The sequence below is a fragment of the Arvicola amphibius genome, chromosome 6 (assembly GCF_903992535.2).
Source record: "Arvicola amphibius chromosome 6, mArvAmp1.2, whole genome shotgun sequence".
In the NCBI taxonomy this organism is placed as follows: domain Eukaryota; kingdom Metazoa; phylum Chordata; class Mammalia; order Rodentia; family Cricetidae; genus Arvicola; species Arvicola amphibius.
The window spans coordinates 107349726-107375986 of NC_052052.2; the positions used below are offsets into that span (position 1 = coordinate 107349726).

General features: G+C 43.9%; 1 protein-coding gene across 1 annotated transcript in view; it reads left to right on the top strand.

Annotated features, from left to right (window-relative positions):
• Prkcq (protein kinase C theta) overlaps positions 1 to 26261 on the top strand; it is a 133525-nt gene that overhangs the window by 63379 nt on the left and 43885 nt on the right. Inside the window, exons 5-12 of the mRNA XM_038333649.2 lie at positions 4923 to 5085; positions 6531 to 6562; positions 6652 to 6737; positions 8111 to 8240; positions 12777 to 12886; positions 13641 to 13758; positions 15308 to 15480; positions 19437 to 19610. Of these exons, the coding sequence (XP_038189577.1) occupies positions 4923 to 5085; positions 6531 to 6562; positions 6652 to 6737; positions 8111 to 8240; positions 12777 to 12886; positions 13641 to 13758; positions 15308 to 15480; positions 19437 to 19610 (986 nt within the window). The remainder of the gene's footprint in view (positions 1 to 4922; positions 5086 to 6530; positions 6563 to 6651; positions 6738 to 8110; positions 8241 to 12776; positions 12887 to 13640; positions 13759 to 15307; positions 15481 to 19436; positions 19611 to 26261) is intronic.

Genomic DNA, 26261 nt, shown 5'->3' on the forward strand with positions numbered 1-26261 from the left:
TCCACCTTCCCTCCTCAGCTAAAGCTCTCCAGAAACACCTTCATGGGTGGCCCCAGGGGTGTGCCTCTTAGATGACTTTAAATCTACCCACACTGACAGTGAAGACGAACCAGAACAAGTTCACCCCCATCAACTTAAGACCCAAGCACATCCCTTTAATCCAGAACATTGCTCCTGACCTCCCAAATGCCCATAGACATCTCATAATGCACTTAGTTCATCTCCAAGAGCCCCCCAGTCTTAATAGTTCTAAGGCAATTCAAAAATCCCAAAGTCCAAAATCTCTCCTGAGAATCAAAGCAATCTCTTAACTATGAACCCCTGTAAAATCGAAAGGCAACTCATATACTTACAATATATACAATGACATAGAGTAAACATTCTCATCCTAAAAGAGATTTAGTGACATAGCAAAGAAATAATAAAACTTAAACTCAGCAAGGAAAATAACAAATTATTTTTTCATGCAGCTCCATAATTGGCATCTAAGTCTTTAAGTGGCAGTATCTGGGCTCAAATGGCCCTTCCTATTAATTCTGTTGCCTGCACATGTGATCTGTCTTGGTCTGGTTTTATTCCGTGCCTGTTGCTTTCCTTAGCGGACATCCCACAATCCTGATATTTCCAATATCCTGGAATCTCTGTTTCAACTTAGGATTTACCATCAATGCTTCATAAAATGGACTCTCGGGGCTTCCTTGCAGGGAATCCAACCCTGTCACTGATTGTCAGGCCTTAGTGTCTTTCTGGAACCTTGTAGTAATCCTCCATGATCCCATAATTCTTGCGTGCCTACAAACACAGCATCACATCAATGATACTGACAAATACTATCATTTGAAATGTAATCTGGTTCCTTCTACTCCAGCTTTTATGGTCTCTGCGCACCTTTTGCAGCCCAAACTGTTAAACCACTTGCCTAGGCAGTTGTTTTCCAACGGGAAACCCCTTCATCAACATTCTCTGTTCATGTTCTCTCCTTTCAAGTAAGTTTAGATTTTTCACAAGCTGAGACCTTAAATGGGTTGATAGGGTCTAGCTGGGAAGGGGCAGAGGTGTGTATCTTTCCATTATTCCAGTACGAGCCCAGGGGCAGCATTTGTTGAACCACCTCTTACGTATTTAACTTTATGACTAGATTATAAATTAGGCAATAGAAGCAGAAATACATGATAATTAGATGGTTTAGTTGGGTTCCCCATTCAGTAGCTTTCAATTTCTTTTGGTTCCTAGATAACAGTTCTTTCAAAGGCCTATTTACCTTCTAACAAGCTCGTAGCTCTTGTTTTCTTAGGGTATCTCAGCTCTTGTTTTCTTGGGGTATCTCACCCTTACTTTCACCCTGAAGGTTGGCCTTGGCCCAGGGTAACAGATGGCAACTTCGTCTCTGCCTGTGTGCTTTAGGATGCAGCTGTTTTCTCTTCCTGTTCCTCTGTCTCAGAGACAGTCCTCCCTTTGTTGACCTCACGCTTCATCCCTGGCAGCTCGGCACCACCAATACACTTCCTCTCTAATGTCAACTTTCCCTTTTCTCTGTCGTTTCCTCCTAATTGCTGAGAGGTCCTATATTAAGCCTTCTTTTCCTAGCTTGAAAAATACATATATTAACCTTTTGCCTTTCTGGGTATTTCTTTTCTCTTTCTCTGTTGTGACATTTCTGTTCTATTCATTTTTTTCTTAAGACATGATGTCAGATGGCCTGACTGACTTGATATATACTTGAAGATGACCTTCAACTCCTTATCTTCCTGCCTCCACCTCCTGTGTGCTAGGACAGGACCACAGGCATGCATCACTCTGCTGGTGATATGCTACAGTGAGAATATAATCTAGATCTTTGGGCTTGAGAAGAAAGCACTCTACCTACTGAGATACATCCCCAGCCCTCAATGGCAGTTCTTGAAGATACAGCTTGTATATGTTAGTCATTCTTTCTTCATTGCTCCTTTGGGCTTTTCCCCATTTTTTCCTTTTATTGAAAATAGATTATTTTTCTCACATAATATATACTGATTATGTCTTCCCCTCCCTCTACTCCTCCTTGGTCTTCCCTACCTCCCCTCTTATCCAGCTCCACCCCTTTTATATCTCACTAGAAAGCAAACAGGCTTCTATGGGATGGCAATAAAGCAAAGCAAAATAAAATATAATACAATATGAAACAAAAACCAACATATCAGAATTGGAAAAACAGAAGGAAAAGAGCACAAGAGAAGGCACATGCAACAGAGATCCACTCATTTACATACTCAAGAATCCCACAAATATATTAAAGTGGAAGCCATAATGTGTGCAAAGGACTTACAGAGTAAAAAGAGAGAAGAAAAAATATATATTAAAAATAAAAGTAAATAATAATGAGATAATAAAGAAGGAAGGGCCCTGATATGACATGAGACAAGGAACCTCCAAAATGCCGCTGTACTTTCTGCTGACCCTCTAATGCTGGACATGCAGTGGACCCTAGGGGAAGCTTGTTTCTCAGTAAGATGCCTATGGAAAAACTAAATGTTCATTTGGAAGTGATTAGAAAGCCAAGATTGCTTCTGGGCTAGGGATGGGAGCATATATCCAGTTCCTTTGATTCTTAAACCCTAAAAGCCTGGCATATATCCTGACCAATCTGCTAATAGAGCTTCCTCTGAGACACTGAACCTTCTCAACAAGTCCCTAGTTTTCCAGCCTTCAACTTCTGAGACATTTGTCAATGTGAAGAGTCTTTTTTTTTTCCTGATCTGTAAGGTTTCAATATTTTTCCTTAAATTCTCAACTTTCTTTACTTGGTTTCTTTAGTAATTTATTTTCCTAAACCCCAAACCATCTGAATCTATTTTACACCATCATACGCTGCCTCTTATAATTAGCGCTATTATCTGTGTGTTCTTCGTGTCTCTCTGGCTTAGCTGTAGATGCTCAATGGTTAGGAGTAAAACCTCAGAACTCTGCAGAATGCTCAGCTCAGAAATTTAGATGCTCAGGATAGATCAGTGCTTGATTGACTGCAAAAGAGCCAAGTAAGTAAAAGATGTGGAGCTGTTTGTGCAAAAGAAATGGCCAAGCACGTCACTTCAGAAATAAACGCTGCCAATACCAAAAGAATTAAAGAAAGTCTATGTTATATGCAGGCATTCCCTTATAGTGACTGTAAAGATTAGAGATGAAAGGGAGCCACTAGAAGGAGTAAGGAAAAATTAGTTTCTGGAATATTCTAACGTTTTTAAGTTTACTGTAGTCTAATGTATAGAAGGTTATTTACATACATATTTATAATAATACAGCTAGGGCTCTAGAATATTCATTTATTCTACAGATTACACATGTCTTATACTTTCCTTCATTCCGTTTCATTACATCTGAACTAAAACAGAAATGTCTGATTTTATTAAGGATTGACATATACAGGTCATAATTTATAGCTTTATCTGTATAGTTATTTCATACATTGAGGGAGAAAATTATTAACTTAGTGACAATCTCTCTCTCACCCACACTTACCAAGCCCAGTTTATTCCCCTCCTAACTCCAAATAAAGTCACCTGAAAAATCTATCCTGAAAGTAGTGGGCAGAGCGTTGTGGCCCAGCTGAGGAACTAGGAGGAAAGTGTGGGGAATTCCCTGCATGTAGGCGCTTGCGACTTCTGTAAAAACAGACTCAGGAATGGCTGCCTAGGAAACGTGAGTCCTAAAGTGTATCACTAGATTCAGATGGGCTCCCAGGGAAAGGCCTCTACCTGCCCCAAATCTCGTGTGTCTAGCTCTTGCATTCCCAACCAGTCGCTATTGACAATGGAAAGTAAGAAACCTTAGTAGATACACCTACCTCAAGTGTGTGGTTAGACCTCTCACCGCTGAGCCATGATAGAAGCAATTTAGTTCCATATTGTTGATTTTTTTATGTATTTGAAATATAATGAGTGCTAATTCTAAATTTCCATTTTTGCAGATAAAAAGAAATAGCAAGTGATCCAACAATCTCCAACCTATTACAAATTATGATTCTAAGCATTATAATCATTAAACTTATTATCCTTGCTTTAGCAATAGATTACAGTTCTCATTATTTTTTTATTATTTATCATGTTAATTCTTCTTCCTTCGCTGAAGCGTTTATTGCACGACTTAGTAACCTACCATTTTGTGTTCCTTGTGCGTCTTGAGCATTAGCCTAGACATTATAGGTATTCTCAGGGTTCTAGCATCTTAGAGTCCTTCAACCCTTTGGGAAAATTTCATCTGCGCATAGGATGCTATGGATAATGGGACCCACAAGCCCAGGGCTGACTGAAAACATTCAAACTTGACAGTGTGAAGTAAATGACACAAGACGACCTAGGCATGTAAAACTTAAACTATTAATTTTCTGGCACTTTCTACAACAGAGGCTGTAGCTCGTATATCTGATCGCTATACCCAACAAGAACCAGAATATTAAACTTCTCCCCGAAGTTCTTTACCCTTGCAAAGGGCTAGGTAACTCCTTTCCATCTTTGGTACCCTGTATAAACCTAAAACTATGCAAAGGGCTAGGTAACTCCTTTCCATCTTTGGTACCCTGTATAAACCCAACACTATGCAAAGCATCCTGGCGCCAGAGTTCTCTCTCCTCCTCACGCCACTGTCAGTCACAATACTCTGTGGAAGGACGGACTTGAAATGTCAGGATTCTGGTTTAAAAAACTAAAGAGGGCTAGCTGAACTAGAGGAGCAAACAATGGACCAATCCAAACCCTTAGCAATTCTTCCTGCGGCGATTCCATACTGCCATATTAGTAACAGAAGCCTAGTGCCATTCCCACTTCCATAAGCCAACTTTCACTGCGTGCTCAGCACTTACTGCTTCTGCTTCTCCTCAAGCACCCACCCTCTCTGCCCCGCTGTGACCATCATGTTGCTTCACTGCATCCTCTGCTCTCTCTCCACAGACACAAAGGACATGAGCGACTTTGAGAACGAAGGATTCTTCGCCTTGCATCATCGCCGAGGAGCCATCAAACAGGCCAAGGTCCACCACGTGAAGTGCCATGAGTTCACAGCCACGTTCTTCCCTCAGCCCACGTTTTGCTCTGTCTGCCATGAGTTTGTCTGGTACAATACTTGATATTTTCTCGAGCTTCAAGATAGGCATTTTGTCACTGCTGAGCACTACGAGCTCTACCGTGAGGGAGGGTGAAGGGTCAAGTATTGGCAAATGGTGGTCAGTGGGCTCACCAGCACTGAAAAGGTCTAAAGAGCCTTTTCACACAAGGTTTTTATAATGTGACTCTTGAAGAGGGGAACCCACTCCAGAGAGAGTCTTCCATGAGTTAGCTTTCCTGAACTATGACGAAACACCCAAGACTATCTATCACTTTTAAGAAGCGAAGGCTCATTTGGCCTGACAGTTTCCATAAAGGTTGCCTAGGCCTTTTATTTTAGGTCTATGACAAGGCAAGACACTGAGGCAGGACAGGGCACCTTAGAGCATCCAGGAAGAGAGCAAGAGAGGAGAGAGAAAGCACCAGGGTCCCAGCATGCCTTCCAAGGGCACACTCCAGTGACCTCACTTCCTTCTGCCACCTCCCACCTCCTTATGGTTTAGTTCCTGGTTTCAAAACATTAGCACATGGCTTTGGGACATTTCCGATCCAAACCATAAGAAGGCCCAGTGGAGTTTTGTTTCTGACTAAATGAGAGGCTTCTGGTATATGTGGAAAGGAACAGATGAGGGTGTATTGTTATTGCAAGCAGAGCCGTGCGATTTTATAGTCAACACCTTCATCATCGCAATAGCTCCACTGCTGCATGGCTGCACTCTGCACCGCACAGCAGTCTCCCACCGTAACACATGGCTGGAATGAAGCTCTCGGGTGTCTTCATCTCGGAGCTCAGTGTAACCACACAGCAAAAGCTACGGCAGAGGGGAGCGAAATGATGCCTCTTTCTGCTCTCAACATCTGTGCCCGCTAAGAGATGCTGGTCCCCTTGGGCTCCTGCAGAATCATTAGTGCACGAGTTCCCACTTGGTGGGGTATCCTCAAGCCAGCAGATTAGGATGAACTTTCATTAATTGTTTTTCCTCTAATCACTCGGTCCTTTGTTTTCTTTGTTTCTAATCAACAGTGCTGCTTTATAGATAGCAGGTATTCTTAGACTTTCAGAATGAGGAAATAGATACTTTACAGATAAGTGCACTCATTTGTACATAAGCCAAGAATGAGTGAGGGAGTGACTCACTCATAATTAAATGAGGAACTGACTTTTTTAGTGAGGAGCATAGGAATTTATTGCTAGGAGCTCGGGATACATTTGGTCTGGTGTTGTAAGCAGTTTGCTTGACAATGCAAAGATGATAAGAAAATTAATCTCATTTAAGTAAAACAACATAAACTGCTAAACTACCCTCTTGGCTAGTGATGCATGTGGATCACACGTGGACACAGAGGAAGTCCTCTGTGGTCTTAGGAATGTCAAGATCTCATTTACCTATAGACCATTTCTGCTGAGAATGTCAATGTGAGCATGCATTTAAATCCCACGTTGCTTTGTTACAGGGGGCTGAACAAGCAGGGCTACCAGTGCCGACGTAAGTACAAGGCATTTCTACTGTACCTCAGTACTCTTTGCACTGAATTGTTCCTCCAGAAATAACAAGTGGCAATTGTCTCTTTTCAGAATGTAATGCAGCAATTCACAAGAAGTGCATCGACAAAGTGATAGCCAAGTGCACAGGCTCAGCTATCAACAGCCGAGAAACCATGGTACTGGCGTAGTTAGATGCCATTCCCTTACTTTCTTTTTTTTTTTTTTTTTTTGGTTTTTCGAGACAGGGTTTCCTGTAGTTTCTAGAGCCTGTCCTGGAACTAGCTCTTGTAGACCAGGCTGGCCTTGAACTCAGAGATCCGCCTGCCTCTGCCTCCCGAGTGCTGGGATTAAAGGCGTGCGCCACCACCGCCCGGCCCCTTACTTTCTTCACCTTTTCCAGCAAGTCAGATTGCCAGACTCACTCTCTTAACCTCAATAGCTACCAGAACCTCTAATGAAAATAAGCTGTCAAGAAACTGAGTTAAATGGATGTGTGTTTAAGACCACAGTAGTTTGTTCTCCGGGTTATCTTTACTTCTTGCACCTTCAAGAGGATGTTAGCATTGGTGTTCTGTTATTCCCCTAACCCTGGAATAGTACTGTCCCATAGAAGTCAAATGAGAGCCATGTGTGGAATTTTAACCTTCCAAGTGGCCACAGTAAAGAAGAAACAGACAGGGTATGGTGCCATAGGACCAGTTCGGGACGCTGAGGCAGGAGGATTACACGTTCAAGGCCAGCCTGAGTGACTCAGTGGGACTCTGTCTAGAAATAAAAAGTACAAAACAGGCTGTCAATATGGCTTAGTGGTAGTGTACTTGCCTAGCATGGGAGAGGAGGCCCTTGTTTCAGCCCTCAGTGCCACAAGAATCAACAAAGTCATCTAAAGGATAGACAAATAAAATTCATTTTAACCATACGTTTAATTGAGCCAAGTCTATTACTATTTCAATATGTAATCAATATAAAATATTTTACACTACTTGTCCTTAGCAAGTCCTCAAATCCTACTGTGCAATTTTGCGTATGATTCTGAATTCTAGCCCTTCACCCTACAGGTGTTCACTAACCCTGTGTGCTTACTTGGTTTTCCTACCCAAAAATCAAATCAGGAGTCTCCAGTTGTCATATCTGTGGCCATTGGGTCACCTCTCAACATTCAGGTGTTCCTCCATTTTGACCTAATGTTCTTTAACAGCATTGTGCAGTAGCAAATGCGTGTTTTCTTAGCTCCTATTTGAAAAAAAAAGGGTCCGTATCCCCTCTTCTTGACAAGGTCACCCCATCTGTCAAGATAGCTGCCTCAGACATCAGTTATGAGCCTCCTGCTGCTTGGTGCATGCTTTGACACATGATGCCACAGGTGCCCTCACCTGGGAGAGCTGCAGGTTTCTCCAGGTACCTCAGAGAGGTGGTGGGCTGTATGATGGATAAATGACCCTTGCTACACATGTTTTCATTACAATCACTGTGAGCGGTACATCTAGGAGATTATGGGAAGTTAAGACCTAGGGACACATGTGCAGTCAAGTCTCTGTCATTCTTTCAGTTCCACAAGGAGAGATTCAAGATCGACATGCCGCACAGATTCAAAGTCTACAACTACAAGAGCCCGACCTTCTGCGAGCATTGCGGGACCCTGCTGTGGGGGCTGGCGAGGCAAGGACTCAAGTGTGATGGTGAGTGCTGAGGGGTGGGTGTGGGTCCTGCGCATAGCCTGATGCCGCCTGTGCATCATGGAGGAAAGAAGAGAGGCTCTAGAATGATGACCTCTGTCCCCAGCTTTATGTGCCCACCAAGATGGATGTCGCCTCCATGAGACAGTAAATTTCCTTTACCATCCTTCTACCCTGCCACGTCTCCATCTTCACATCAAGGAGAGTTCACAACTGCTCAGATTCAAAGTTTAGGCTCAGTACCTTAGGGTCAAAATCAGGGTTCAACAGGTCAAGGTCCAACAGATCAAGGTCAAAGCTCAATAGCTCAGAGTCAAGGTCAAAGATCATGACTCCATATTTCAATGTTATACTCATTAGTCCTGGAGAGAAATGACAGCCTTCCTCTTTTGACTAGTCCCTCTGCCAAGGACTCTCCACTCTGCCCCAATCTGTCGTCTCTTAGATTCTGGGCTACCCCCATATTAATTCTAGCAGATTGACTCGTGTGGAACTCCCGCTCTCCTCTTCAGCACTGGTTAATGAATTATTTCTGCTGCCTCATTAAGGAGTAAGCACGTGTGTCTCTTTGAGCAGTGAATGGGTCCAGTGACAGGAGCTCTGGACTTTAGCTGCAGAGTGCATCCTCAACGATGGCTGTGACTACAAGTGCCCAGATGAGACAGGGTCAACCACCCTAGGCCTTCCTCTGGGGGTTGGATTATAGCAGAACTAAGATATAATTAGTATAGATTATCTTATTTTTATTGTATTTATATACATGCTATCAGTCTCTGAAAGTGGAGGTACTCAGACCTACACTGAAAAGAGAAACAGGCATTCTTTTTTTTGTTTTATTTGTTTTGTTTTTTCGAGACAGGGTTTCTCTGCAGCTTTTTTAGAGCCTGTCCTGGAACTAGCTCTTGTAGACCAGGCTGGCCTCAAACTCACAGAGATCCGCCTGCCTCTGCCTCCCGAGTGCTGGGATTAAAGGCGTGCGCCACCACCGACCGGCTAGAAACAGGCATTCTTGATTTGGTTTAAAAACCAAAATGCTACAATGAGGGAGTCACGAGGGGGAAAAGTGTCTAATAAAGATCAGCAAAGCACCCTGCCTTGCCAGTGAGAGAGAAGGAGAAGGGGGGACAGTTTCTTAGCATATAAAAAGGCCTTTCTGATGGCGAACTATTAAATATATTAGCCTTTTATTTTACTTTGCAACATTTCTTATTTCTCTTCTCTTTGAAGAGCTAGAGATGGCCTTTTAAAAGTAGAAGATCATCCTCTTCTGTCTCCCTTTCCTTGTCTCAGTACTGTCCATGTACCTGGAGGCCCTAAGCATAGCATTTTAGTGGAGGCAAGAAGAGTTAGGTTTAGCGATTATTACCACAGTAGTGACTAGCCAGTCACAACTCACCTTAAGAATCCCTTGATGGGCCCCAAAGTCCTGTTTGTGTCATTTCCTTCATATGTCTGTTTATAAAGAAAACTTCGGCATGCAGGATTATGGAACATACTATTAATTCTTAGGTAACAACAATGTCCAAATATCCCAGCTGTAGAAACAGAAAGGCAAATGACCACACTCTTACTGCGTGTGGCTCCTGTGACCATCTCTCTTCCCGGGAGCCCCGGTGCCTACTCCTTAAGACAGAGTTGATCTTAACAGCATGATCGCAAAGCTTAGAACCTCCGTGAAGATTCCTAAGCATTGTTTCACACTAGCAGGCTTTGCTTTGCTCTTTCTAACATTCTTTCCTCCCCATTCCATCCCCTCCCCCTCTCCTGCTATCTGTATTTCATATAATCCCCTTCCCTCTTCTCTTTTATTCCCTCTCCTTTCCCCCTTTCCCTCCGTCCCTCCCTCCCCCTTCCCATTTTAAGGTCCATTTTTTTTGTCATATTCCCTTTTTTTCCACCAAGACTCACCCTTTCTTCCTGACTGTTCTAGTCATCCCTTCCTTGAGTTATCTTTAGCCCTCTCTCTTTGCCTTACCTTCCCCTCGCCTCATAGTCCTCTCTGAGTGCCCTGCCTCCCCAGCCTCTACGCTGTCTTCCTTCCTTCTCCACCATAATTCCCATGAAAATAGTCATCCGAAGGGACTGTTTGCGATCACAGAGGTCAAGTTTCCACCTGATAGGTTAGTAACAAAGACCCATGGTGTTACAATGGGAAGGAAGGTCTCTTCCTGAGCATCAGAGTCAAACTTAGACCTAGCTACAGTTTCAGGAGCAGAGTAAAATAAAAACCCCAATGTACCTAATTCTCAACTGGTGTCTTACTTACATATCTATACTCCCATCACTTGGGAAGCTGAGACAGGAGAATGTCCAGTTCAAAGCCAGCCTAGCCTACATTGCAAGACTCTGTCTCAACCACAACAAAGTAGAAGCCTTAAAACCTCCCGAACAAATCCAATGTAGTTATATCAACAATGCAGAATTTTTACTGCCAATATTAAATATTTTTCAAATATGCCTAAAAGATTTTACCTTAAATGAATTTTTGTAGCAAATGGAATTTATTTGCATAGATAATGTCTTATTTGTTTTATGATGAACTATCTAGAAAAATTGGACTATTTAAAAGGTGAAGGCTGCCACAATTTCATCTTGTTCTTTTAAAGTTTAGTTTCATCTGAAATTGTGTCTATGTGTCTGTCTGTGTGTGTGTGTGTGTGTGTGTGTGTGTGTGTGCGCGCGTGTGTGTGTCGGTGCCTGTGAGTCCAAGTGTCCGTGGAGGTCAGAAGAGGGTGTTGGATCCCCTGGAGCTGGAGTCATAGGAGGTTGTGAACTATATGACATAGGAGCTGGGAACTAAACTAGACCCTTTACAAGAGCAGTAAGTGCTCTTTCTTAGTCAGTGAGCCACCTTCCAGTCCCACCTAGATGTTTTAGTACATGATGATGCAATACATTATTATGATGAAAGAGAACTTGTGTTTGCTGAACTGCAGTCACCGTGTGAAACTCTGTGCATGTGACTTGCTAATAAGCCGTGGAGATTAAGTTTGGGATCTTAACTGCCTAATTTACTAGTGCAATGCTTTAAGTACTTTGGTAGAAGCAAGTAACACCTGAGGTTAGAGTTCCTTTCATCTGCTGGAGCTTAGAATCTTTATGCCAGTTTTTCTAGTGTAAAGTATAATGGTGATCTTTCAAAAGGAAAATTTTCTAAAAGTGGTCTTTCCATGGACTCACGAGGACACCCAAGGACAAAAGGAGGGTCATAAGGTCACAGGATGGTGCTGTTATCAGGACTTGTGAAGCAGGGTACTTGTAGGGTGTAAGAGCTGGAAGTCTATGTAGACAGCATTAGCCCTGTAGAGAGAGCCATCAGACAGAGAGAGACACACAGAGAGAGAGAGGGAGGGAGGGAGGAGGGGAGATTGTTTATAGTACCAGAGATTCTACTCAGAAACCCTTGGGACTTTTTGTTCAAGCTTATGCAAGGTCAGCTGTGATCAGAAAACAGTCCTCCCCGCTCATGTATTGACCACTTGTCATTCTTTTTCTGTGGAAAAATTAAAAACTACATCTTATAAGACCAACAAAGTTGAAGGTGTGCTCTGTTCTCCGAGCCTCTTTCTGTTAGCTATGCCACAGATGTAAAGTTAAGACTTAAAGTCGTATGTAAGAAATACCTTTTTTTTCATGACCTCAATATTAACTGAAGCACAATTACAATAACCGTAGAGGTCCTCTGCCCTTCCTGTAACTGCACAATATCTGGGGGGTGCATTGCTTGGGGGCCTGAAAACTGAGGCACAACCTCCATCCAGCTGTCAGGTCGACATTGGCATCACCATCTAAAACCCCAGTGATGAAGTCTGTGGCTTCCTTCCTATGGCTTCTGTGGAAGATGGTCTGATTTCACCAAATCTGAGGTCAGTGCCTAGGTCCAGTCCCTCTAGAGTCACTACTATAAATTCCCCTGGCATCGCAGTCCACCCAAGAGCTTCCTTCAATCCCGGGTCCACAGTTGTTTGATTTGCCCTTCTGAAACACCGTTAAGTCTCTGAGTTCTGCTCCCAGGATCCTGGATCAGCCATCCTAAATGTCCCCCCTGTAGCCAGCGCTCAGACCTATGCCCTCATTGCTTGGCCCCATCATCACTAGTCAGGAAGTTTATTTAAAAAGAGGACATGGTCTCCTGGCCTCTTTCCGCCTGTCCACTCCTATCTCCTCACTTACACAAGTACCACCTCATCCCTATCCATTTCCCTTCTTCAGGCTGAGGCCGCAACTTAAACTTCACCCCAAGGAGCAGAGAAGTTCCACCAGTGCAGCTGGAAAGGGGACACTTAGTCTCCAGACTGGAGTGGAAGGGCACCCTCTTCTCTCCTAGTATTTTCTAATCAATAGACCCATCCATTGATGGTTCCACAGAACCAATGTCAGCTTGGCAGCTTAGGGCTTCTATCCACTGTCCGTCTCAGATGCAATGCCAACCACAGACTTTCTTGCCTAGAAACGAGACTGTAATGCTCCCTCAAGATGTCACTGTGTAGCCCCAGGGCTGCTTTTCCTGCTCTTCACCAACTGCGTTCTTCCTTTCAGCATGTGGTATGAACGTCCACCACCGATGCCAGACAAAGGTCGCCAACCTCTGTGGTATAAACCAGAAGCTAATGGCTGAAGCACTAGCGATGATCGAAAGCACCCAACAGGTGAAGCAGACAAGGGGCTGATGAGATTCGCCCTGTGTCCACTCAACAAGGGCTACACGAGTACTTTGCTCCCTCACCCCATCATCCATCCCTGCAGGATGCCCCAGGGTGTCCTTCTGAACACTTGCCTCTATCTTTTAATCTTCCTGCCCACATTGCCCCTTTGAGAGGCTTACTGCCTTCCTGCATCTGTGGGACTATTTACAGTATCTTAAACCCTTCCTAGAATTCATTAAAATTCTTGAGGATTTACTGCCAGCCTTATATCTAAATATTAGAGCTACCTACAAAGCTGGAGGAAAAGTATCTGCTTCCTGGAATCATCTTCAGAATTCTCTCAGGACACTGGGTCTAGGTGACTTCTGCCTGGCCATTTACACCTTGTCAGAGGTTCAATTCCCATCTCTTAGGACCAGTTCTCGTTGAGGCTTGGAATTGCCTTCTAGAGAAGCTTCTTCAGCATTGACCTTCTTTCCTGCCCTTACTTGTTACGGAATGAATTCACTTGTATGGAAGATTCCAGCTAGTCCCCTTGAAGGGTGAAAAGGAACTAAGTTCCTGCTGCTGTTGCATTAAATGCTATAGATGCTTGCAAGACAAAGAATCCTAAGGGAAGAAAAGATTTGGCTGTCCAGCTCATTTAAAAGTCTGAAATGTCCTTTGTCCCGGGGACAAGCACAGTATACTTTCTGTGAGGGGGAGATGGTGGCAATGACAGGTGGTTGGGCTGGCTGACCCTGTTTTTATGATGCAGGCTCGCTCCTTAAGAGATTCAGAACACATCTTCCGAGAAGGCCCAGTTGAAATCGGTCTCCCATGCTCCATCAAAAATGAAACCAAGCCACCATGCATACCAGCACCTGGGAAAAGAGGTAGCTATCACCATGGTTGACTGTCAGTCAGTGCCAGTCACTTGTTCTGATCAACCTGACCCTGTGTTCTCTGGATTTGAGTTTTTCATGATAAGCTTCCTTTTTCTCTGTTTTAAGATTGCAGATCCAATTACAAACTTTGAAGCCCCTATTTTTTTTCTCAGCTGGAAATACATTCATTTCTCATACAATACAGCCTGATTGCAGTTTCTCTTCCTTCTCTTCCTCTTTTTAAGAGTAAAACCAAAATGCTCCTAACTCGGAGTTCTTTGTGAGAGGGTTGCTGGTGTGGGAGGGTGTGTCTAGAATGTCACTTCCTACCCATGTTAAATGGTTTTATAGACATTCATCTTCTGTAGAGCGAGGTGAGAAGGGGGCAACAGTGTTGCTCTACACCTTCGAGACTCTTCTATGAGGTTTCAAGACAGGAAGGAAAAGAGTCAGACCTTCAGGCCTTAACCTTTGCCATGTGCCTACTGCTTGAAAGAACTTCAAGGGAAAATGCAGCTATGTGATTCTGGGAACTGAGTCCTATCAGCAAACATTATAAAATATGGTCTTTGGACTTAGAGACTATTAAATAATATCAAGGGATAGGGCGATGTCTTAGTTGGTCAGTAATTGTATTGTAAGCACAAGGACCTGAGTTCAATACCCCAAACTGACATAAAAAAAAGAAGAAGTACAGGATGGTGTTCATTTTTAATCCCAGTGGCGTGAGGGGTTGATGCCAGGCAGCCCTGCCTAACTGGCATGTTCCATGGCTCTGAAGACCCTGTCTCAGAAAACAAGGTAGATGGTACCTAAGGACTGATAGTTGAAGCTAACCTCTGGCTTATGTACCATATGTACACACACACACACACACACACACACACACATGTGCACCCCTCACACACACATACCCCCACAGACAAAGAAATAGTATTAATGATATTAGTTACAAGGGAGGGATGCCTACAAACATTTTTCTACACTTCTTCTGGCTTCACACAAAGACTAAATTGACATCAAATTTTTAAAGAGAGATTGAAAGCCCATCTTGGAAAGATTTCCAAGCAGTCTCAGTGATATTCGCTACAGAAACCATCTTGTCTTGAAGATCACACGCATAATATGGTTCAGCTCTTTAACAGCCTCTGCTGGATTCCCTGTTCTCAGAGCTCACATTGTGGTTAGTGGACAGTGATGTCACTGTGTCAGGGAGCCACAGAGACAGTGGAAATCTCATTTCCTCAGGCTTGTGAAAATTCCTATTTCCCCAAGACCTGAAATTATTAAAAGTTCTCTCTGTCTCTGTCTCTCTCTTTTCATACATAGCCTTTGATTGAGTCTAGCCTTTCTCGAGTTAGACCATTTCTCAGGCCATTGACTAGAAACAGAGACAAAGTCCATACCCAAAATGGCAGATTTAGACAGCTGGAGAAGAGTTAAACTGAATTAGACAGACTCTCAGAATGAGACATGAGAAGAAAAAAGTGGGTGGGTATCCTAAGTGAATACAGTAAACGTAGCCATTCCTGTTTAACAATGGATTTGCCATTTGCAGAACCCCAGGGAATTTCCTGGGAGTCCCCTTTGGATGGAATAGATAAAACGGACCATCCTCCAGACCGTCCTCCTGAACCTGAAGTGAATGTGCCAAGAGCCGCTCTGCAGCTAAAGCTGAAGATCGACGACTTCGTCCTGCACAAAATGCTGGGGAAAGGGAGTTTTGGCAAGGTATGCTCTCAGGGGCTTCAGACTAAAGCCCCTAGTAGGTGATGCTAAATTCCTAGGGCCAGATGGTGTGGGTGCATGCCAAGAGAGCACCCCCAATGTGTTGGGAACAAACAGAAAGCACCCAGCATTAATTGGGAGTGACTCTGTGGTATTGGATAACAGAGGTATAAGCCTCTGTTTCCTGTATATTTGGCCCCAAAGCCATTTGCTTTAAGTCCACATACATCGCATGCTGTTGAGTTTGACATCTTTGAGCACCAAAGAATCTAGGAAGTGGCCATGTTCATGCTGGTTCTGTTGTTTTTATTGCTTATTCCCCATGCCTAGAGTATTGCCCAGTAACTTCAGATGACCTTATACCCATTTAAAAGCCCATCTCCAAATGTTTTCACACTCAGAAGTGCTAGGGCCAAGATTTCACCTTGACTCATAAAGAGGAGAAGGGAGAAAACACAGCTTGGGCACTAACACTGTAATTAGGGGAAGTCTTAGAAAATGTACCTTGGGGAAAGTCCCCGTTCCCTACCCTTCTTGCCACTCACAGGGCAGGGATAGGGGAAATAACTTTCCTCTGTCAGTCATAGAGAGCAAGTACAGACTGAGGAAAGAAAAATCGAGAGAAAGAAGATGAAGTAAAAGCAGCCATCCTCAGGCCTGAGGGATAGTTAGGGAAGCACTTGAGTTGCAAGCTGAGGGGCCTGCGTGCAGTTTCCAGAACATACATACAAACATCAGGTTTGGTGGCAGGTGCTTGTCATCCAAGCACTGGAAGCAGAGAGACCAGAAGATCCCTTGGGCTCTCTGGCTAGCCAGCCTAGCCAATTTAGTCTGCCTCAAGGAACCACGAGACCCTGTCTCAACAAAACGAGACAGACAGCTCCTGAGGAATAGCGTGTGGGGCTGACTCTAGACTCCCCTGTCACGCTCCACAGTGCATGCAAACTCGTGGACACAAAGAAATTTCAGCCATTGGTGACCCCAGAAAATTTCCAAGTTAATGATTATAAAGGGGGACATGATAGACTATAGGCTTTTGGGTATCTTCAACATTACGGATATGTAATTTATTACTACAGTTCCTAGCTATTTTTAAAGCATTAGACAGAACTCCTAGGAAATTTTTAACCAAGGGCCACTCTCCCACGACTGCGGGAATCCAAAGCCAGCTAAGCACCTGCTGACCAGATTTTGGCAGCAGTGTCTTCCCAGTTCATTTAACAATAAATAGGTTCAAGTGTACCGGAGTCTCCACCATGGCCGAGTCATACTGTGTTCCGACATGTTTGCATTTGAACACTAATGCATTTTCTTTTCACAAAACCTACTCTGCCCTGCAAGCAGTAGCTGGGATCCATGAACTCTTTTCAGTTCCACAATAATGAAGACCTCAAGAGTTCTTCCAGTGTTAGTCTGAGTGCAATAGGCAATTTTACAGCCTATCTTTATTATAATTTAGCCGCAATTAATGCGCAATTATAACCTGATACAAAAATTGAAAGGGCATTACGTAGATGGCAATTGCCTTCTTGGCTCTTAGTTTATGGCTGGTTTTAGGATGGTTTACTAAAAGAAACAATTACCAACAGAGTACTTTTGTTAATGAAATGTTTATCTCTTTTTGTTCCCATGTGGATTTCTACACTTGAACAAAGTTAATAAGCTAAACATACATGTCTTGGCAAGTTTCCCTGGGGACATCCTGGGCTCTCTCTAGGTACCTCCCTACTCTGTGCGGAATGCATGGTGCCGCTTTGCCCTGAGATGCCAGGCCCTGCACAGAGAGAACCCCAGCTGACCCATTTCTCTTAGAATACTAAGAGTTCTCAAGAGCTCACATTTCATCATTTTCCTGGCTCTCTGTGGAAAACATGGCTTCTAACCAAAACAGTAGTCTGCTATGGTTTTCAATCTGCTTTTAAGCCAGTGCTAACAAATTACATATTTTCTGGCGATATCAACACCATGTATGAGTCTGAGTTCTCATTCAAGCTCCAATCACTCTACCAAGCGATCCGTCAGAGTCAACTGTGTATCTCTTTTTTAAAAAAAACAAAACAAAACAAAACAAACAAAAGACCCCCAAGGTTTTAGGTGGTCCAGGCTGATCTCAAACTCACTGCACAGTAGAAGAATGACCTTGAACTCCTAATCTTTCTGCTTCCACCTCTGCAATGCTGAGATTACAAGATTGCAGGCCATTCCTGGTTTTTGCAGTGCTGAGGATTGACTTTCTGCATGCTAAGTAAGCAATCATTTTACCAACTGGTCTACATTCCCAGCACTGCACGCATAGTATCATTTTAAACCTAGACCCTCGCATTTTCAGCTCAGCACCATTGCATTTTCAGCTCAGCACCATTGCATTTTCAGCTCAGCACCATTGCATTTTCAGCTCAGCACCATTGCATTTTCAGCTCAGCACCATTGCATTTTCAGGTCGGCACCATTGCTTATGACATTTTCTAAAAGTCAGTAAAAGAAACAAAATGTTAAGAGCTTTTGTACCTCCCAGGGCTTGGGAGATGGCGCAGTGCTTAAGAATATGTATTGCTCATACAAAAGACTGGCATTCAGTTCTTGGCACCTACATCTGGCACTCACTGCTGCCTGTAACTCCAGCCCCAGAGTCTCTGGAGGCCTCTTCTGGGCTCCTTGGGCACTTGCAGCACACACATACTCATCCACACCACACATTAACCAACAAAAGGAACATCACAGTTTTAAAATAATAAAAATAAAAGTTTTTATGACTTTCATCTGGAAAGCATTTTACAGCTGCTGAATCATTCCAATTCATCATGGATCACCTGGTGGTCACTGTAGTCCTGTGACTCAATAAATAAGGAAGCCCCACCCCCAACCCTACACACCTTTAAAGCTGGGAAACCGAAGCCCAAAGAGGTCAATGGCTTTCTCACATGCTCATAGCTATATAAATGGTGTGTCCTTTCAACTGCCAAGAGTCCTTTCCTGTCTGCTTCACAAGTCTAAAGTTGTTTAAACTCTCTGTTACATGGCATCTGGTGTCTGGTAACGTCTGAGACAGGAAATCAAGTGGGAAAATAAACTCTGAGGTTAGATCGTCCTCAAAGTAATTCCATGAATTTGAGCAAGTTATAATTTGAACTCAGATGGAATGTCATTGTCTTTAGTATCAATATCATTAATACATATCCTGCAGTGTTCAGAACTGGGAGTTGTTCTGAGTCCTATTGTGTAGCCCAGGATAGTCTCAAACTCACTATGTAGCCAAAAATGACCTTTAATTTCCGATTGCCCCACCCTTCCCTCACCTCCTAAATGCTAAAATTAAAGAGACACACCGTATTTGGTCTCTGAAGTGCTTCATGCGTGCTAGGCAAGCACTCTACCGGTTGAGCTACAACCCAGACCCACGATTCTCATGCGTTAGAATAACCTTCCAAGATGAGCTGTGGTGGTACATGCTTTTAATCCCAGCACTTTGAAGGCAGAGACAGGTGGATCTCTGTGTTTGAGGCCAGGCTGGTTTACAGAGCTAGTTCCAGGACAGTCAAGGCTATGTAAAGAGAAACCCTGTCTCAAAAAACCAAAATAATAATAATAATAATAATAATAATAATAATAATAATAATCACCTACAAATGCATAGCAGTTTTGTGAAAGCTTTGGAAAGGTAGGATGATCTGAAACTCTTAAGTGACATCCTAAACAGTTAGACACTATCCAGGACAGGAACCGAGTATGCATTAATAAGAACCTTCCAAATGCATCAACAGTTTGCGAAATCCTTGCAAAGGTAAGATGATCTGAAACTCTTAAATGCTATCCTAAATAGTTAGACACTATCCAGGACAGAGACCAGAGGCCTTACATTTCTCCCACCTGGCACAGATCTCTCCTAAACTCTGTTTTGTCTTCTTTAATATGTGGAAATCCATATTCTGAAACCAAGTTGCTGCCTCGCTTCCTTCTAGGTCTTCCTAGCGGAGTTCAAGAGAACCAATCAATTTTTCGCAATTAAAGCCCTGAAGAAGGATGTGGTGTTGATGGACGATGACGTCGAGTGTACCATGGTGGAGAAGAGGGTTCTGTCCTTGGCTTGGGAGCATCCGTTTCTCACACACATGTTCTGCACATTCCAGACCAAGGTATGCTTTTCTTACGCTCTAAGGGTTCTAATCGGTTCCTTCTCTCTGCCAATTAAAGAATTAAAATGTATGGAAAGTCCAGAGATCAACAGGTAGCAGCAGAGAAATCTCAAACCCAGCAGGCAGAATCAGCAGTTGAACAACAGCTTTCCCTGAGGTTGAGCAAACACAGACATGCAGCAAACACACAGAGAAAAGGACCCTCCACAAAGCAGAAGCAGACTGGGAACTCAAAAATCCAGACTCTTCACAAGGCCTGGAGTTTTTTAAGTCTCCAAAGGGTCTTCCTCCCCTGATTTAGGGGTTAGTCCGTTTATTGTATAAACTGTTGTATGAACACGTCCTGATGGAGCCTTGAACTCGGTGAGTCAGTCCATCAGCAGCATACCGGCAAGCGGAAGAAAAAGCCCACAAGACTTTTGTTTAAGCTTCCAGGCTTTTGTCCCAGGTCAGGAAGTTGAGGAAGAGGCCAGCCATCTTGGAAGGTCGCCACCTTTAGTACCTAGCCATGGTTCCCCTCCCTGTCTATCTGCCTACCAGGGCATCTGTGTAACTCCACTGTCTGCTCAGACTCACTTTCTCTCCCCTCGTTTGACAAATGCTGTCCCTAGGGTGGCTCCCGCATGCAGAGAAATGGAGTAGTGTCTTCCCATTGCTCTTACCTCTCAGTCTGGCCTCCTTGTGCCCATCTCAAAAAGTTTCATCGCTTCTAAGCACCATGGAAGCATGACTTAGAATTATAAATGTTGTATGTGGGGAGAGACACTTGCTGCCAGGTCTGTCTCTATGCACATCATTTGTTTTGATTTAATTTGTTATAAGAACCAGGCTCCTACATAGTGTTCCACTCTTTAATATACTGTACATGTATTTAAAGGTGCAAAAAGAAGGGAAAACAGATAAAAAAAACTGATAATCTCTATTAAATGAACTGAAGGAGATTTATGCCCTGGCAATGCTGAAGCATGCATGAGCAGCCCTGATATGGCGGGTCTTGTCTATATTGGGTTTCATGATCTAAGCTGATGAGGACGACCGACCAGGTCTCTTCCTCAAGAGGGCACCAGATCTCACAAAGACTATCGGAAAAGGTGGGTGTCAGTATGAGTTTGTGGGTGAGAGAGGTTGAACAAGATGCACCTACATTAGCATCCACACTGGACACTGGCCCCTCCCTTACGCTGGCTTTCTCAGCAGTTGCTCCCATTCCTGGGAAACTCTGCCCCCATCACCTTTTCTCTTATGGACAATAGCTCAATTGTGTTTTTCTGACTCATAGCATTATAGAGAATTTTGAAGACTCTCAAAGATTTATAATCCTACCCTGGATAGACTTACCATTAATACTCTAAAGCCTGTCATTCTAGACTTTCCCTCGCCCTCATGAGCTCCTTCAGAGAAGTAACAATCCACTGTAAATACCCATCAGTCTATAACTTCCATTTTTAACATCTTGTATTCATTTCCTCGGATATGTGACTGTTCCTCAACATATCCAGACTAAAGCAAAGACTTACTGAGCCAGACCTACATCTGAAGCACTGTGGGGCCTACTGGCCCCAAAGCATCCCCTACTTTATAAGACCATACTGACACTGTTACCAGGGAAACTGGGCCTTCCTTCTGGAGTTCTCAGTCTCATTAATAAAAGAATATTAAAAGAAATCAGAAAACAGCCCAAGGACCAGTTTAATCGTCTTTGGAAGAAGAACAGCAAGGCAGGCAAGCTGTAAATGTTAGCAGTTGCTTGTAGAAGGGGTATGGAGAATAAGAAAGGAAGTCATGCGGGAATAAGAGATAGTTTATTCTAGAACCAAATTTGAGTGATGGGGCCCAGGAAACAAGGAGCCAGGTTGATGTTCCCAACAAAGAAGCAAATTCATGGAACTAGCTTTATAGTGGCAGGACAAAGAAAATCATACATCAAGACATTAAAATACATTGATAGAAACAACAGAGAGGTAATTGCAGCAAAATGAGGGTGTGGAATTTCTCCTATAGGTCTCAAATGCCATCAGACAGCATCCTCTACCCTACCATTGGTGGAGAACAGGGTTTTGTGAAGTTAATATGTTTGCAAAAGCTTATATCTATTAGTAGGATATTAAATCCGATATACAGGTAGGTAAGCAAGGGTTCTTAGGGGGCTAGAAACAGTCCCAAAGACGTTTTAATTAGGCTATTGGATCAGAAGTATGCCAAACTCTTCATTGCCACTGAAGTTTTTGTTGTTTTGGTTATTAGTAATTTAGCTATGAAGGTCAGCAAGCAGACACATGGTAGGAGGGATCAGGCCTCAGGGAATGAGTGAGAAATCCCCAGGGAAATCATTATGTCAGTGTCTGAAAGAATAAGAGAAGGAAGGAGAAGGGAAACAATGTTTTCTGAGTTAAGACTAAGGAAAGGGATCAGGCTCAGCAGTGACAGGGACCAGAAGCCCTGCAGGCTGCTCCAGAAGGGCCCTCTGAAAGGAAAAGGCAGTAATCAGCCCTGCCCACTCCCCACATTGGCTTCTTGATGAATCAGATTTCTGGGGGTGTAGGGCTCCCTCCTGGTCAGGTGACCGTCAGATTAACTCTCAAAAATACAACAATATTAAATGATGCTTTGGGTAGTCAGAAGGTCAGATCTCCACCCAGGCCCAGAGGTAGGACCTAGATTCCAATCTTCTGACCAGGAAGAAAGAGCTTTCCCTTAGGGAACCCCAACAAAGCCCGCAGGCCTCCACCTTGTCATAGGATGATCTAAATCCTAAAGTGGTGCCTTACTTTCTAGAAACAGGGAGACAGGAGGTGAGGCCCAAAGTCAAGCATGCGCCAGGTGGTCCTCCATGTCTCAAAGCTGATAATGCAACCTAGCTACCTGACCACAGCTCCAAGCTTGTAATACTAATCAGAATACAGAAGTGGCAGATCCGAAGAAACCAGATATTAGAACTTGAAAGACAGAAAGGACAGGAAGTTGGACCTGGCAGGTATGGAGGTGCAGAAAGTTTGAAGGGGAAATGATAAGGCTCTAAAGCAGTGGTTCTCAACCTTCCTAATGCCGGATGACCTCTAACACAGTTCCTTGTGTTGTGGTGACCTCGAACCTTAAAATTATTTTTGCTGCTACTTCACAACTGCAATTTTGCTCCCTTTATGAAACATAATGTATAAATATGCAGGATTTCTAATACACGGCCCCTGTGAAAGTGCCATTTGACTCCCAAAGAGGATAAGGGTTTATGATCTAAGAGAAAGTAACTTTGCTTGATGCAGCAAGGAGGAGGATGAGATTCCTGATAGTGAGTGTTAGAAATTTCCTAACAGCATCTTCCTGTTTGTCTGGGTGATGTAGATATGTTACCCGAAATCAGAGCCACATACTCTGTCCCTCTCTCCCAGGGGGAGCCCCAAACTGCTGTCTACTCTGGGAGTGTTGTCATGGCACTTTTCCTCTTGCGTTTTTTCTGAAAAGTGCGTGCGTGTGTGTGTGTGTGTGTGTGTGTGTGTGTGTGTGTCATATGCACACACGTGTGGCTTATGTACATGTATGTGTAGATGTGTGCAGATGCCAATGCTCCTGGGTACGTATGGAGGACAGAGGAGGCTGTTTGGTCTTCTGTTCTTTCACTCTCTGCCCTCTTTCCTCAGAGCAGGGTCTCTCACTGAACCTGGAGCTAGTTAGTCTGTGCAATCCTCCGGTCTCTGCCCCACCAGTCCTCGAGTGCAGGCTTGACTTTTTTACATAGGTGCTGGGGAATTTGAATTCAGGTCCTCATACTTGTGCAACAAGCCTTCTTATGCACTGAGCTCTTTCCTCAGCCCCTTGATTTTATTCTTATCTCTAAGCGTGTATTTGTAGTAAATGAGTGAAATAAAAACCGAGGCCTCCCTTTTTTAAAGGATGGGGGCATACGATCTGTGCCACATACTTCCTGTGGCAAACTGCCAGTTACCCTCCAAACAGCCTTCCAGGGATTCTTGAGCTTCAAGATTAATTTAGCATCTTTTATATGCATATGTAACATATGCATCAAGTCCCCTGTGGGAAGGCATGTATATTCCCATGTGTGAATGTCGGGCCTTCTCACGGGGACACCATTCAGTTTGTCTATCAGAGCCACAAGTCAATATTTTTCAGATTCCATGCAGTTTTGATACTTTAATGAAGCATGATTAATAAAAACCCAGAGACAGATATTGGGATTCAACCTGAAGACCAGAAAAGCAAAGCAGCCAGCCACTGGCTCTTATCTCTACCTCGTCCAAAAATGGTGATCCTGCCTCCAGGAACCCTCAGAATGAGACTGAGCCTGAAACCTCTCACGGTGCTGGAATCAAAGGCGTTCACCACTACTGCGTGGTTTCTATGGCAAACTAGTGTGGCTACTGGGATAAAGGTGTGTGTCACCACTGTCTTGTCTGTATGGCTGATCAGTGTGGCTGTTTTACTCTGTGATCTTCAGACAAACTTTGTTTATTAAAATACAAATGAAATATCAGTACACTTTAACAAGACCAGAGAAAAGTGATTGTACCAGCATTTTCCTTGGCACACACATACACACACACACACACACACACACACACACACACACACAAAGATGGAAAGGGTGGCCAAGTATTTGCACATCAAATGTAAATGTACCTGGTTCACTTGGATTTTAAGGACTTGAGTCCTTTTAGAAAAAGATGAAAGAAAGAAAGAAAAGAAGAAAAGCTGTCATGACACTGAAAGCCGCAGAACCCTGAGCTTTTGAGATGTCCTGATTTATTTTTCAGACCTTGCCCTGTCAAACAAAGTAACTGACTAAGTGCCCCGCGTCAAGGGGAAGCAGTGGAAGTCACCCTTCAGCCCCAAGCCTCAGGTTTGCTCCGCAGGACTCATCTCCTGACCCAGCTCCCCAGCCCAGGGTCCTTGGGTTTAACACACCATTAATGCAGGCACGGCAGTGCACCCCTATAATCCCAGCACTCAGGAGGCTGAAGCAGGAGGATCACCAAGCTTAAAGCCAACCTGGGCTATAGCATGAGTTCCGAAGATCAACCTGGGCAAATTGTGAAATGGCTGCCTGACAGCGTGGCTTGGTGAAAGAGGTTTGCCTAGCAGGTACTAGGTCCAGATGAACTATATCAAAACAGGACATAATATAAATCCACTGCTGCTTTCCTAAGGAATTGGGATTTTTTTCCCCCAGAAAGTTATTTGTTTGCCTCCTATTATTAATCCCACCAATAGAGAATAAGACCCCTATCCCCAATTTCAAATCAAATTTGAAACAAGTTTTAATTAAATACTAGCCAGGTGGGTGGGCTCTGGTCAGGTTCCTGGGAAATAGCCCAGAAGCAAGTATGATAAGGGCTTAAGAAGAAAAACCCATAATTCCCTGCATTTCCTATCAGGTCAATCAGGGCAAGCATACATCCTGACATACCTCCAGCCTGTGAACCTCCTGCCCACATGTGATCAAGCCCATTAGATGGGTCATCTGATGTTTACGGGAGTGAAAACACGTGGCTTGCTAGCATGCAACTTTGGCTCTCACACTACTTCCAAGGAGTGCTCCTGTTGGACATCGGAGCGGTTGACGGGTGTTGAGGTTGTCCAGCTAGTGGTTTCCAGGCACATGTGGATCAGATCATTAAAGACTTTTAACGTCAGGCAAGGAAGATGGCTCAGTACATTGTGTACTTACCACACAGGCATGACAGAAGGCAGGTGTGGAATGTGCACTTCTCATCTCAGTACGGGGGAGGTGGAGACAAGAAGGTCCCTGGTGCATCCCAGCCAGTCAATTTTGCCAAATGAAACAGACCAGTAAGAGCTGTCTCAATAGAACAAGAAGAGCAGTGCCCTGAGGAGCCACACCCAAGGCTGACCTCTGACCTCCACATGCACCTGTGCTTGGGCTCTCCCTCCCTCCCTCGCTCCCTCCCTCTCACCCTCCTTCCCTCCCTCTCTCTCTGTCTCGTCTCTGTCTCTCTGTCTCTGTCTCTGTCTCTCTCTTCTCTCTCTCTCCTTTTCTCTCTCTCTCCCATGTTTGTGTACACGTGAGCATGCACACACACACACAATTTTATGAGACTAGGTGGGTGAAAATGTGATAAGAAAGAAAGGCCTCGAGCTGGGCGGCGGTGGCGCACGCCTTTAATCCCAGCACTCGGGAGGCAGAGGCAGGCGGATCTCTGTGAGTTCGAGACCAGCCTGGTCTACAAGAGCTAGTTCCAGGACAGGCTCCAAAGCTACAGAGAAACCCTGTCTCGAAAAACAAAAAAAAAAAAAAAAAAGAAAGAAAGAAAGAAAGAAAGAAAGAAAGAAAGGCCTCTGAGAAAAGGATAAGACCGTGGGCGTGGATGCTGAAGTTGAGCCTCAGTCCTAGTGTTTTCTTGCCTCCTTGCTCTGAATGAAAAGGAAACCCCAGTGTGCAAAGGGGCTGCCGGGTACAAACAGGTACCCTACAGGAAAGTGCCCTGCCAAGGCCAAGGAGGCACAAGGCATTCCATTGAATCCAAACCTTAACCTGGAAGAAGCGCAAAAGAATCTTCCAGATTAATTTTCTTGACCCTTGATCAAGATGACTTCATATTCCTGTCAATCTCTGACATAAGCCATTGGCCCCACAGTACAATAGTGTTGAGGGTTGAGACTGACATAGATAAAGAAAAG